At 40.9% G+C, this 15,000-nt stretch overlaps 1 protein-coding gene across 1 annotated transcript in view; it reads right to left on the bottom strand.

The window, feature by feature from the left end:
- The window catches only part of LOC138967836 (zinc metalloproteinase-disintegrin-like halysase), a 17,724-nt gene extending 9,497 nt beyond the window's left edge, over positions 1-8,227 (bottom strand). Inside the window, exons 1-6 of the mRNA XM_070340493.1 lie at positions 8,180-8,227; positions 4,385-4,492; positions 3,692-3,731; positions 3,086-3,152; positions 2,445-2,706; positions 1,357-1,582 (exon numbers count right to left, since the gene is read on the bottom strand). Coding sequence (XP_070196594.1) covers positions 1,357-1,582; positions 2,445-2,706; positions 3,086-3,152; positions 3,692-3,731; positions 4,385-4,492; positions 8,180-8,209 — 733 coding nt within the window. The 5' untranslated portion in view covers positions 8,210-8,227. The remainder of the gene's footprint in view (positions 1-1,356; positions 1,583-2,444; positions 2,707-3,085; positions 3,153-3,691; positions 3,732-4,384; positions 4,493-8,179) is intronic.
- Positions 8,228-15,000: the final 6,773 nt, after the last annotated feature.

Below are 15,000 nucleotides of genomic sequence, written 5' to 3'. Positions count from 1 at the left end.
GAGTCTTCTTGGTCTGGGTGTCCTAGCACCACAGTTAGAGTCTTCTTGGTCTGGGTGTCCTAGCACCACAGTTAGAGTCTTCTTGGTCTGGGTGTCCTAGCACCACAGTTAGACTCTTCTTGGTCTGGGTGTCCTAGCACCACAGTTAGACTCTTCTTGGTCTGGGGGTCCTAGCACCACAGTTAGACTCTTCTTGGTCTGGGTGTCCTAGCACCACAGTTAGAATCTTCTTGGTCTGGGTGTCCTAGCACCACAGTTAGAATCTTCTTGGTCTGGGTGTCCTAGCACCACAGTTAGAATCTTCTTGATGTGGGTGTCCTAGCACCACAGTTCGAATCTTCTTGATGTGGGTGTCCTAGCACCACAGTTAGATTCTTCTTGGTCTGGGTGTCCTAGCACCACAGTTAGAATCTTCTTGATGTGGGTGTCCTAGCACCACAGTTAGACTCTTCTTGGTCTGGGTGTCCTAGCACCACAGTTAGACTCTTCTTGGTCTGGGTGTCCTAGCACCACAGTTAGACTCTTCTTGGTCTGGGTGTACTAGCACCACAGTTAGACTCTTCTTGGTCTGGGTGTCCTAGCACCAAAGTTAGACTCTTTTTGGTCTGGGTGTCCTAGCACGACAGTTAGACTCTTCTTGGTCTGGGTGTCCTAGCACCACAGTTAGAGTCTTCTTGGTGTGGGTGTCCTAGCACCACAGTTAGAATCTTCTTGGTGTGGGTGTCCTAGCACCACAGTTAGACTCTTCTTGGTCTGGGTGTCCTAGCACCACAGTTAGACTCTTCTTGGTGTGGGTGTCCTAGCACCACAGTTAGACTCTTCTTGGTCTGGGTGTCCTAGCACCACAGTTAGAATCTTCTTGGTCTGGGTGTCCTAGCACCACAGTTAGACTCTTCTTGGTCTGGGTGTCCTAGCACCACAGTTAGAGTCTTCTTGGTCTGGGTGTCCTAGCACCACAGTTAGAATCTTCTTGGTCTGGGTGTCCTAGCACCACAGTTAGAATCTTCTTGATGTGGGTGTCCTAGCACCACAGCAAAAACTCCTCCTGTACCTCCCCGATCATAAAACTAACTTTTAATCTTCCTCTTGGGTTATATACGGCAGAGGAAAAAAAGGTACTGTTTTAAAAAGTTACTACATACCAATTGTTTAATTTCAACGCAAAATATCATTTGTCAAGGATTTTAGGCTACATGTGTCATCCGTTTCTCTTCGTCACATTTTGACGTAATTGCCGATTTTTCTTTAACACTCTAATGGTTGTCCAACAGCAACAACACCAGCGACATCGACAAACGTCAATAATAAATACCGGTGGCACAACCTAAGGCCATGCCTCTCATGTCGCTAGCTTACCCGAACCGTCATGTGGAGTTTCTATTCCGTCGTTCTCATGCATTTCCAGCTTATCCAAGATTTGTCTCTTCATCGTCTCATCGCCTGCGAGCATACCCTCCTGCGCATGCGCGGCGTCTTGCCATGTGACCAACACGCGCGTGACGTCATCAGCGGATCGCTTGTCGGCGCCTTCCGGCAACGCGTGCACCTCGTAGTAACGTTTTGCTGTGTTTACCGATCCCATCTGAAATGATTTTTTTTGTAAACACCACATAGACTGCTAACGTTCCAAAATTCATAATCAAAATACATGCAGAAGAGTTTAGTTACAAGTTTAGCTGCAAATGTACTAACGCCAAATACACAATTTGCATCTATGCTGTGTTCATCAGTTTAATTTACCGACATTACGCATGAACGTTCTACTCCCACAGTGGGTAGGCATAATGCAGAAACTTGAATCAGACGCAGGCGCTTTGATTTGTGAGATGTGCTTTTAACCAAGATTGTACACGTTATTTTTAGACTCAGCACCTTACGCATCAGTTTATACTTCTTTATCAGTCACCCCTCCACATCCCACGCACGCACACACACAGACAGACACACACATACACACACAGACACAGACAGACACACACACACACACACATACACACACACGTACCTAAAGTGTGGATGGTTACCTAAGAGGCGGCACTGGGTGTAGTGCCTTTCTAGTGCACTTGCACTACAACAGCACTGGGTGCAGTACTCGCTCCGGCATCGAAGAATTTTGCACTAAAAAATGCACAAAATTTGACCTATTTCGTCGCCTATAGAGGACGGAAAGAATGTCATTTTGAACATTGTTATGACATTCTTTCCGTCAAAAAAGTCAATTTAACGGTGTTAAATGAAGCGAGCATCCACACAATTAGGTTGCCATCCAGAGTTTAGGTTGCCATCCACGTGTGGATGGTTGCGTTATGGTGATTTAGGCAACCAAACCTGTGGAAACATGGGTACACACACACCCTCACACACACACACACACACACACACACACACACACACACACGCCCCAAACAGACACCTTTCTGTTAAAAAAAAAAAGCTCAACTCACCAGGCGACCATCACACATGGCAAGACTGGCGAAGCCCTCTCCATTGTCCAGAGGTCCGGAGAAGAAACAGCCTCTGGCCTGTAGACGAGTTACCTCCCTTCTGCCGTCTTCTGTGATCTCCGTCATGGTCCCGCCGGAAGTATCGATGGAGCGCCTCTTGAGGGACATGCGCAGACGCTCGCCGGAAGCGAGGTGCAGGGAAAAGCTTTGTTTGTCAGACAAGGAGCCTGATGCGTGTGCCTCAATGTCTCGTTTGGTTTGTCTGCGAGACAATGGTAAAAGAAAGTAAAGTATAACATTAATTTTCTTTCTGTTTGGTTTGTCTGCTATAACATGTAACGAAACATTGACGTACAGAATGACCTTAAGTTTAGGTGGCTTTTCTCTCCTGATCAGAAAACGGATATTTTACTGACGTTGTTGTGCCCATTAAATTCGACACGCTTTTATTTAATTAATGCAGTTTTAAAACCTTTCAATTCCTGGTAATGCATTAACTTTTAACCGTCGCGATATAACCTTGAATGGTTGAAAACGACGTTAAACATTAAATAAAGAAAGAAAGAAAGAAAGAAATTAACTTTTAAGGGGACTCTGTTTTATAGCAGATGTATGCAACTTAGTGATGCTATTTTACTCACGCTGTTCCATCATTGGTGTTTGTGTCGACCGCATGTAGTGTAGCAAAGGTGTAGCCGCCGATGTTTGCTGAAAATATAAAAAGTGACAACTTAGCTTCATTTAATACTCAAAATACGAGTTACAAATAACATTCTTTATAATGTTTGTTTTTCAGCATCCTCACAGTGTCCTTGCTGCTCTTTCTGTTTCCATGCTCTCGAGAGAAATTCAAGTTTTACGCCCTCACGGCAAAGCCATTAGGGGCATGTTCCCGGGTTTTAACCCGACTTTAGATGAGATACACAAGTGTATGCGTGTTTAGGTGGTATCCAGCCATCTGCACTTATGGCAGAATGACCGAGGGGTGGGAGATAGATACCGTCTCTGGGTCTGCACATAAAGGTTGACCTGTGTCCGTCCCGGCCCGGATTCGAACCAGCGACCTTTCGATCACAAGTCCAGTGCTCTACCAGCTGAGCTACCCGGGCCCCCGTTCATGCTCTCTTTGCCCTCTCGAAATTTAAGCAACTCTCTCCTGCATCCCCTCCTCCGCACCCCCCCCCCCCCCCCCTCGGCACCCACCCCTCGCAACCCCCTTTCGAGATGAAAATAATGACAAAACAAACCTGATCTGACGATGTGTTTGAGATGTCCAGTCAACTCCGGCTGAAACAAGAAGCAAACAGAAAGTGTCCATGTCAAAACGCTTAACTACACTTCATTTTCTGTGGGACTCAAAGAATTCCCCAGCACTTGTTGTTAGTTTGATTTTAGGCGATGTTCAAACATTTTCGAGTTCTTTTCAGCACTCGCAAATGATGAGCATATCTTACTGAAGAGATCATAATTATTGTTCTATGAAATTTCCAGTTTGAAAGGCTGTACAATGTAAATTGAGACATACATCTCGTCTTAAGATTTAAAGTCAGTAGGTTTTTATTTTGAATTAAAAGAAAAGTTATTTTGTTTTATAAAATAAATTGCATTATCTCAGTCTGATGATCACAAACGCAAAGAGAAAATATTGCGACACCGAAGAAACACGTTGATCATAATATAACCCCTTAACTGGCGGAGGAATTTTGTTTAAAATAATTCCTTAAAAAATCAAAACATTCAAGGTAAAACAATAAGACCTCTGACAATGGTCTCCAGGGGAGGCAATCATGTTCTTGCAATTCAAAGGGTTCAGTGGTTGTTTTCCTTGTCAGAGTTTTACTCTCTTTTTTCATGATAGCAAAACTCTTATACGTATTAGGCGGTCAAGGGGTAAGTGATATATTTAATGACAATGGACAGATATCTGTTAGTGCACTCACGTTGGATTGTGCTGACCGGCTGGTGACCAGAGGGACCAGTAACAGGCAGAGAAGTCGGAGATCCATCGCTAGCTTGTTGGTTGATGTGCAGTCAAGGGAGAGTACCTGCTGAAATAGGTAAATTCTGCGTCTGAACATTGCATCGTTGTTTCCCTTTTGTTTTTGACACGCAACAATAACTTGTGTATGTTTATATTCCAGAGACACTGACACTATTGTGTCGGCCAACGATCCATTCACAGACATGGTGGGAAATAGATATGATTAAAGATTACACATACAAATAGCTGCAGCATATTATATTCCAGAGAAAGAGAGGCAGGCAGAAAGACAGACTGACAGAAACTATAAAATAGAGAGAGAGAGAGAGAGAGAGAGAGAGAGAGAGAGAGAGAGAGAGAGAGAGAGAGATTCAGATTCAAAACGTTAATACAAAGGGATAAAGGTTTTAAGCGATGCCTAATCTTCAAACCTATCCCGTTTAGACATACATGACATTATACATTACATTTATATATTTACATAACATATTTTAAACAGCCAAACGAATAACTAATTAACTAAGAATTTGTAATCAGGTTAAAACTAACAAAAACACTAGCTATAATAACGTGGTTCATGGATTAATAAAATGATGATTAAGATGTGATGCAGTAACAGTTATGATTTTTAAGAGTAGGGAGAGAATTATTTTTGACAAAGATATTTTTGAACATTTTTCTTTAAAAGACGAAAGGGTTTGACATGTTTTACAGTACATTAGAAGTAAATTCCACACAAGCGATCCCCAGTAAGATAAATAGAGAATACTATAAACTAGATTTATACAAATCAATGCGTATAGTTCAAAAGCCTGGCTCTACCAGGGGGACGCTCAAACAGGTCTTGGATGTATGAAGGTGTTTCATGGTTGTACATTTTGAACATGAAATCACTAGCATTTAAAAAGAACTGCTGTTGTAGCGGAAGAATGTTCAGTTGAGTGTATTTTTCTTGAGTAGTCATATTGGGATCTCGGTTTAATAACTTTACACCTCTCTTGTGAAGTGTGTTTATTATCTTTATAATTCTGAACATCACTGGCATTGCACCAGACAGTAGATGCATAGCAAATGTGAGAGAAACAGTGTGCGTGGAAAAACATTTTGAGGGCATCCACAGAAACAACGCACCAGACCTTGTTTAAGTAAGAAAAGGTTCATAGAAACTCGTTTATAAACTGTATCAATGTGAGAGCGCCAGTTAAGTTCATCATCAATTACAACTCCAAGCACACGGTGTTGATGGACTTGACCAATGCTAACTGTACCATGCATAAGATCAAGGCTCAGAGGCTGTCGCTGGTGTTTTTGTCTTGTGGTTATAAACATGCTTTTTGCATTTAGTCAAGTTTTGACTAAATGTTTTAACGTAGAGGGGGGAATCGAGACGAGGGTCGTGGTGTATGTGCGTGTGTGTGTGTGTGTGTGTGTGTAGAGCGATTCAGACTAAACTACTGGACCGATCATTATGAAATTTGACATGAGAGTTCCTGGGTATGAAATCCCCGAACGTTTTTTTCATTTTTTTGATAAATGTCTTTGATGACGTCATATCCGGCTTTTCGTGAAAGTTGAGGCGGCACTGTCACGCCCTCATTTTTCAACCAAATTGGTTGAAATTTTGGTCAAGTAATCTTCGACAAAGCCCGGACTTCGGTATTGCATTTCAGCTTGGTGGCTTAAAAATTAATTAATGACTTTGGTCATTAAAAATCTGAAAATTGTAAAAAAAAATAAAAATTTATAAAACGATCCAAATTTACGTTCATCTTATTTTCCATCATTTTCTCATTCCAAAAACATATAAATATGTTATATTTGGATTAAAAACAAGCTCTGAAAATTAAATATAAAAAAATTATTATCAAAATTAAATTGTCGAAATCAATTTAAAAACACTTTCATCTTATTCCTTGTCGGTTCCTGATTCCAAAAACATATAGATATGATATGTTTGGATTAAAAACACGTTCAGAAAGTTAAAACAAAGAGAGGTACAGAAAAGCGTGCTATCCTTCTCAGCGCAACTACTAACCCGCTCTTCTTGTCAATTTCACTGCCTTTGCCATGAGCGGTGGACTGACGATGCTACGAGTATACGGTCTTGCTGAAAAATGGCATTGCGTTCAGTTTCATTCTGTGAGTTCGACAGCTACTTGACTAAATGTTGTATTTTCGCCTTACGCGACTTGTTGTTTTCTTAGGATGCAGTGCCATTCTGCTACAATTACACCAATCAGTTGCTATACTTTCTTGTAGTACTTTTCTTATGAGATTTATATCTGTATTACTGCTGTGAAGTGTTGAGTCATCTGCAAAAAGATCAAGTACAGCACTTTCTTGTTTGAGTTGTAATGGTAAATCATTAATGTATAGTCCAAACAGTAAGGGACCAAGGATAGAACCTGGTGGGACTCCACATTTTACAGTGCCTTGTGATGAATATCAACCGTTTAGGTAGACTTTGTTTGTTTGTTTGTTTGCTTAACGCCCAGCCGACCACGAAGGGCCATATCAGGGCGGTGCTGCTTTGACATATAACGTGCGCCACACACAAGACAGAAGTCGCAGCACAGGCTTCATGTCTCACCCAGTCACATTATTCTGACACCGGACCAACCAGTCCTAGCACTAACCCCATAATGCCAGATGCCAGGCGGAGCAGCCACTAGATTGCCAATTTTAATTAGTCTTAGGTATGACCCGGCCGGGGTTCGAACCCACGGCCTCCCGATCACGGGGCGAACGCCTTACCACTAGGCCAACCGTGCCGGTCTTTAGGTAGACTGCTTGTTTCCTATCTGACAGATATGATGTAAAAAAAAACAAAAAAAGGACAAAGATGAGCTATTATGCAGGTAAATAAGTAATTTGTCTAACAAAATAGCGCGATCAACTAAGTCAAATGCTTTCCTGAGATCAAGGAATACCGCTTCAACCATATCACGATTGTTTATTGCTTTTAGCCAGGTATCACAGAGCCGGGTAAGGGCAGTGTGACAGGAATGTTAAGAACGAAAACCTGATTGATAAGGATGGAAAATATTGTTTTCTTCAACAATATTTAAGGAGATGGGTGTGTATATGCTTTTCCAGGGGTTTAGACAGTATAGAGAGAATATATATTGATCTGTAGTTGCCAAGGCTATCGGTGTTTTTTGACTTTGGTATTGGAATATCTTTAGCCGTTTTAAACACTGATGGGAAGACATTCTCCTTGATAGACAGATTGTATAGATGGGTTAAACTGTTTACAATAATTTTATGAGGAAGTGACATTTTTTAAAATTTGTGAATTAAGATTGTTTGTGTCCATTGTCTTTTTGTTATTTAGTTTAGAAATTAGTGCACCAACTTCAACGACCGTGATTACAGGTATATCAAACGAGTCAGATGGCAAAAGTTTCTCATTACAAAATTGACTTAGTACTTCAGGCACCTTATAGCCAATCTGATCAGAACTGGCTGAGGAATGAAGAACATTGTCGGTCATGGACATAAAGTAACTATTACAATCATCAGCAGTTATATTAGGATTAATACAGGATGGGGCTTTGCGTGATTTACTAGTCAATTCATTCATTGCACGCCAAATTTGACATATGTCATTTTTATCGAAAGAGAGAAAGAGAGAGAGAGAGAGAGAGAGAGAGAGACAGACAGACAGACAGACAGACAGACAGACAGACAGACAGACAGACAGACAGACAGGTAGAGGCAGTGACAGAGGCAGAGAGAGTCTTTCAAAACTCACCTTCGCAGTTGTAAGACCAGTGCAGTTCATAGCTAACCATCAAGGGGTAGGCCTATTTATACAAAACCAGCTCTTCTGAAATATATACTGAGGTCACTCTTCTCCTAAGTTTCCTATTACCGTACAATCCATAGCAAACGCCCAGTATCTAGCAAACGCCCACCCCCCACTTTTGGCCAAAAGTTGGGCAGAGGGGTCACTACCTAGTAAACGCCCACCCCGGTTTTTTGTTTTTTAAAATTAATTAGTTTTAAGACGGTCGGCCTCCTTTATCTACGATATGTGCACATTCATAATGATTGTGTGCGTGTATATGTGCGTGCGTGCATGTGTGTGTATGTGTGTGTGTGTGTGTGTGTATGTATGTGTGTGTGTGTGTGTGTGTGTGTGTGTGTGTGTGTGTGTGTGTACCCATGTTTCCACAGGTTTGGTTGCCTAAATCACCATAACGCAACCATCCACACGTGGATGGCAACCTAAACTCTGGATGGCAACCTAATTGTGTGGATGCTCGCTTCATTTAACACCGTTAAATTGACTTTTTTGACGGAAAGAATGTCATAACAATGTTCAAAATGACATTCTTTCCGTCCTCTATAGGCGACGAAATAGGTCAAATTTTGTGCATTTTTTAGTGCAAAATTCTTCGATGCCGGAGCGAGTACTGCACCCAGTGCTGTTGTAGTGCAAGTGCACTAGAAAGGCACTACACCCAGTGCCGCCTCTTAGGTAACCATCCAAACTTTAGGTATGTGTGTGTGTGAGTGTGTGTGTGTGTGTAAAAGTGAACAATTTTACGTCTCATTAACAAAGAAAACATGTATTCTTACACAAACTGTTACCCTAAAAACCACGCATCTCCACACTTTTTGGGCACCGTTTTGTGAGAAAAGCTCGTATCAACATTCATTGAAGCGTGACGGCTTCATCTGACCACGAATTCTCAATTTCTTACCAGGAACCCACTTCTGGCATCACAAAGATTCATAAAATATTGGAATTTGATTTTGTGATTTTTTAATTCTTTTCTTTTCGTTTTTCTCAAAACAACAAAAATGACGATACGTGGTTTGGTTTGAACACCGACGTAACGTTCAACCATGTCGAAGCACACACCCTACACAGTGACATACAAACTGAAAGCCCTGGGATATCTTGAAAACGAAGCTGCAGGCTATGTTTCGGTATGTGCCCGCGAGTTTTCTGTTGACAAAAAAAGAATGAGAGAGTGGAGGGAACACAGAGACATAACAAAACAGCAATACGGGAAAGAAAAGGAAAAACGAAAGTTGCATGTCTGAAGGACCGCCAGTTAGACCTCAAGAAGTTGACCAAGGTGTGATGAAATACTTGGAAGAGGATTTCTAAACAAGAGAAGAAACTGAATTGTGCTGAACTTATTCTAAGAATGAGAAGAATCAAGGTCACGTGTGTTCTTCTTTTTTTTCCTTTTTTTTATATCACAGAATGTTGATCTTTATTTGTTTAAACAAGCGGTGTGTTTATTTTTCATTAGAATTGCATAAATCACATGGTTGTATCTTTTTATATTTAGTCAAGTTTTGACTAAATATTTTAACATCGAGGGGGAATCGAAACGAGGGTCGTGGTGTATGTGCGTGTGTGTGTGTGTCTGTGTGTGTGTGTGTGTGTGTGTGTGTAGAGCGATTCAGACTAAACTACTGGACCGATCTTTATGAAATTTGACATGAGAGTTCCTGGGTATGAAATCCCCGAACGTTTTTTTCATTTTTTTGATAAATGTCTTTGATGACGTCATATCCGGCTTTTCGTGAAAGTTGAGGCGGCACTGTCACGCCCTCATTTTTCAACCAAATTGGTTGAAATTTTGGTCAAGTAATCTTCGACGAAGCCCAGACTTCGGTATTGCATTTCAGCTTGGTGGCTTAAAAATTAATTAATGACTTTGGTCATTAAAAATCTGAAAATTGTAAAAAAAAATAAAAATTTATAAAACGATCCAAATTTACGTTTATCTTATTCTCCATCATTTGCTGATTCCAAAAACATATAAATATGTTATATTCGGATTAAAAACAAGCTCTGAAAATTAAATATATAAAAATTATTATCAAAATTAAATGTTCCAAATCAATTTAAAAACACTTTCATCTTATTCCTTGTCGGCTCCTGATTCCAAAAACATATAGATATGATATGTTTGGATTAAAAACACGCTCAGAAAGTTAAAACAAAGAGAGGTACAGAAAAGCGTGCTATCCTTCTTAGCGCAACTACTACCCCGCTCTTCTTGTCAATTTCACTGCCTTTGCCATGAGCGGTGGACTGACGATGCTACGAGTATACGGTCTTGCTGAAAAATGGCAGCTACTTGACTAAATATTGTATTTTCGCCTTACGCGACTTGTTTTTTTCTCTCGTGAAAATGTGATGACACTTTATCTTGCAAAGGGGTGTATACCTAGCAAACGCCCACCCCCTACTTTTACCCGAAATCTGTGCGGAGGGGGGATGGGCGTTTGCTAGGGATTTTACGGTATTGGTATGAATTAGTAACATCTGGAGGTGTTTACTGAAAGATTTAATTTGAAATAAATATATATGAAGGATCATGATATAATTACTCATGTGTGATTTCTTCAATGGTTTGGAAGTATGCACATGCAGGTACGAGATGTGAGATGATCCTGATTATATGGCTTTTGAAAATAAAAATAAGAATATGTCTTGTGATGAACACTGGAACATGTAAACAATTAGTTACTTTGTTGAAAAAATGTGTACATAAAATCTGCAGCAGGAGGGTATTATCTGCTTAATGTTCAATTGACTCAATTAGCATTTTGATCAACTTATAATTGAATTGCACAAATGAGTCAAGCTCGGTTGTTATACTCTGTACTGTGCATGCACAGATGTCACTGCACTTGGTGCTCTTTGTGTGCTAGCTAACTGGGAACCTATAAGCCTGCAAATGAGATTATTTGTGTAACCGAGTGCCGAAACACTACGATCACCTCGGGAGGCGAAGTGCAATCAAACAGGATTGAAAATGTTAGGGCTAATTTCTTAGCCCTATAAAAACTGTTATGCAAACCCGAAGGTTTCCAAGAACATACAGACAATCGGAAACCACCAGACCCCATCACAAACAGAATTCCACAATACACCGGTGTTGACTTAAAGGCCAACAAATCGGGTGCAGAGTCTGCTGTGAAAGGAGCGGTAGCCTCCCCTGTCACAATCGCCCCCGTTTGAATGAACTTCGTCCCGAAGTTCCAAACCGGGGGACCACTGTCCATCCCAAGTTCGCAGAATGGGAACAGCACGAAAATGTTCAGTGGTCATATTATGCCATTACCTGAACATATTATGCCGAGTCCCATCCCTGCTCGCAAGCGCCAGATGTAACCGAGTGCCGAAACACTACGATCACCTCAGGAGGCGAAGTGCAATCAAACAGGATTGAAAATGTTAGGGCTTATGTCTTAGCCCTATAAAAACTGTTATGCAAACCCGAAGGTTTCCAAGAACATACAGACAATATGATGATAAAATCGTTTATTTAACAAACCTCTCTCTCTCTCTCTCTCTCTCTCTCTCTCTCTCTCTCTCTCTCTCTCTCTCTCTCTCTCTCTCTCTCTCTCTCTCTCTCTCTCTCTCTCTCTCTCTCTCTCTCTCTCTCTCTCTCTCTCTCTCTCTCATTAGATTAAACCCTCCCATGGACGAGGGATGGATGTAAAAAAGCACCTGTCAATTTGTCATTGTCAGTCTCTCTTTCTCTCTCTTTCTCTCTCTCTCTCTCTCTCTCTCTCTCTCTCTCTCTCTCTCTCTCTCTCTCACACACACACACACACACACACACACACACACACACGTCGCAACACACGCACACACGCTCACACACACACGCACGCGCACACACACACACACACACACACACACACACACACGCACACACACACACACACCCCAAGTTACACACATACACACTCACTCACACGCACTCACTCTCTCACACACACTTCATACACACAAAACACACACCCTTACGCACATATAGACAGACGGACATACACACCTTTACAACAAACACACATTATTATTTATTAGTGAGTATTTCTACGCACATACACTCCCAGAGGGGAGGCTCATGGCGTTTACAATATGCCGTGTGAGATGGAATTTTTTACACAATATATCACGCATTCACATCGGCCAGTAAATCTCAAGCGTGTTAGGCGAGTATATACTTTCACGGCCTATTATTCCAAGTCACACGGGTATTTGGTGGACATTTTTTTATATATGTCTATACAATTTTGCCAGGAAAGACCCTTTTGTCAATCGTGGGATCTTTAACGTGCACACCCCAATGTAGTGTACACGGGACCTCGGTTTTTCGTCTCATACACACACACACATACACTTACGCACACGCACATACACACCCACACGCACATACACACACCCATCCACTCTCTCTCTCTCTCTCTCTCTCTCTCTCTCTTATACAAAGAGTCACACACCCACCCACACACACACACACACACATGTACATAATACGCATGCATGCACGCATGCACACGTCCCCCCACACACACACGTACATTGACTCACACAAATCTCATACACACAAAACACACACTCATACGCACATAGACCGGCATACATCAGTACGCACTGTGCAACACAAACACATTTTATTTAAAACTCTAAGCATCGCTGTTTAAATTATAATGTGAGTCTTATGACACAGTAACACACACACCACTAACTATATGCAGTGGAAAAAACACACCAAAAATACCATTGAAGCTGAGTGCATGAAATGATTTCTTTTTTGCTTGTGCGCTGAATTCCAAAGAATTTGAACTTGAGCGTAAAGTTAAAAATAACATACTACTATACTATTTTTCATTCTTGCTCTACTTCACATCAGTGAACACACTACTTTGATCGACCAGTTTGGGTCACAAATAAGCAAACACACTTATGGCATTTCCAATACCCGGGAAAATAGTATCTACTCGATTCTTAACTCGCCTAGAACAGCAAAATACAATGCGCCCCATTCAATGCACATATTAACACTCAACTTAGAAGTTCAACTTCAAGGATAAACAAGTCGCCTAAGGCAAAAATACTACATTTAGTCAATCTGTCGACCTCACAGAATTAAATCGAACGCACTACATTTTTTTTCTCACCAAGACGATATGGCTTCGTTGATTCCCCGCGGATTACACGGGTCCACGATGGCTCAGGGGTTAGATACACCACGGAAATTGGTGTGTGGTTTACGCAAGCTAAATAACCATTCAAACGAACTGTATCATTTAATGCTATTAAATGCTTTTACAAGTGTGTTCCATAAGGGTACAACTGATTTTTTCGTGAGAAGATTTAAATCGTTCTGTAAACTATTTGAGGCAGACTGGGGCTTTAACACACACGTTTGCAAATACGGCCACATAACATTTATAATAATTATGATACTACTACTGCTGATAATAATAAAACATTCTTCTATGGCGCTAGTCACCGTCAGGGCGCTTAATTTACACAAAGCTTCTCGCATTAAAATTCAACATTAGACAAACACACACAAAAGTCAGGCATTTACAAAGCACAGATCATGAAGTCTAAAACACAGCACTTACATCAAAGTTATTGGATTCAAAATAGAATAAAGGCTTGATAAAGGCTTAAGGGGGGGGGGGGAGGGGTCGGAGAACCCACAGAAAACAACCTGACGAACTCTATTTGAAGACTAAAAGCACTTGTCCGACTTATGCCTTTTCACAACTATACTCTGTGTTTGATCTTTTAATTAACTTTTGATCCAACACAATAATCGCCCTCTTTATGCAAGACAGTAAACTATCTTAGTTGTGCAATAAAACGTAATGCCATACATGGACAAAGGATTTTGAAAATATCTAGCAAAGCAGATTGTGTGTGGAGTCGCTTATCAACAGCTATATACACACAGGTCATTTTAGGTACAGAGAGGTGATTTACAGTGGAGTCAGCTGGTATATAAAAAAAAGATTGCAGGGGCGCACAGGTATATTATTTTCAAATATAATTACTTCATTAAAGATAACAATAATTCGTAAAATTACACGACGTAGTACAAACTCATTACAGTGTATTCCGCTTGTTATTGCAGTAAATAGAATTGACCCCACATCATTTCCTGCAGTGTTCATAATCCTGGCAATCGCCGGCGAATCAAGGGAAAAGAGGCAACAAAGGTGTTATCTTTGTTTCTGCAGGCTTAAGTGCCAGTGGCACAAACAAGCCAACTCTAATGGCAATCTTGTTATAATGTGACGTAACGACTTCCGGGTGTTGTATTATGAGTTATTTCTAATATGCAGACTGTTAGCAAATGATAACAAGACATGTCCAGAAAAAAGATATCAAGCATGAGCTTTTTAGGCGAATGCTGATATCGTTTGTGAGACATGTCTGTTATCATTTGCTAACAGTCAGCATAATTATTAGAAATAACGGTTTTATTACCGTTTAATTCGACCAAAAGAAATTTCGAAGCAACCCCGCGAATTAGACAGAACAGCCGCAATGGGAACTTGAGCGCTTCTACCTGATTATGCCTGTCAGTCAAAAAATTCTCGTGACCTGAGTCAGCCAATCAGAGTAACACACCTCACATGATGAATATTCACAGGTCAAATGCCTTTGACACACAACAATCTCACAAGATAAACCATGTTGAACATGCGTTTCGGTTGCTTCGCTTTTTCTCGTTGAACAGAGAGCGACAGATTTAGAACCGACTCCAGATAAGACGGATGGGAAATGACGTAAAT

Source organism: Littorina saxatilis, linkage group LG5, assembly GCF_037325665.1.
Source record: "Littorina saxatilis isolate snail1 linkage group LG5, US_GU_Lsax_2.0, whole genome shotgun sequence".
NCBI classification, from domain to species: Eukaryota; Metazoa; Mollusca; class Gastropoda; order Littorinimorpha; family Littorinidae; genus Littorina; species Littorina saxatilis.
The sequence above is the reverse complement of the archived record's forward strand: the minus strand, read 5'-3'. Positions and strand labels throughout refer to the sequence as shown.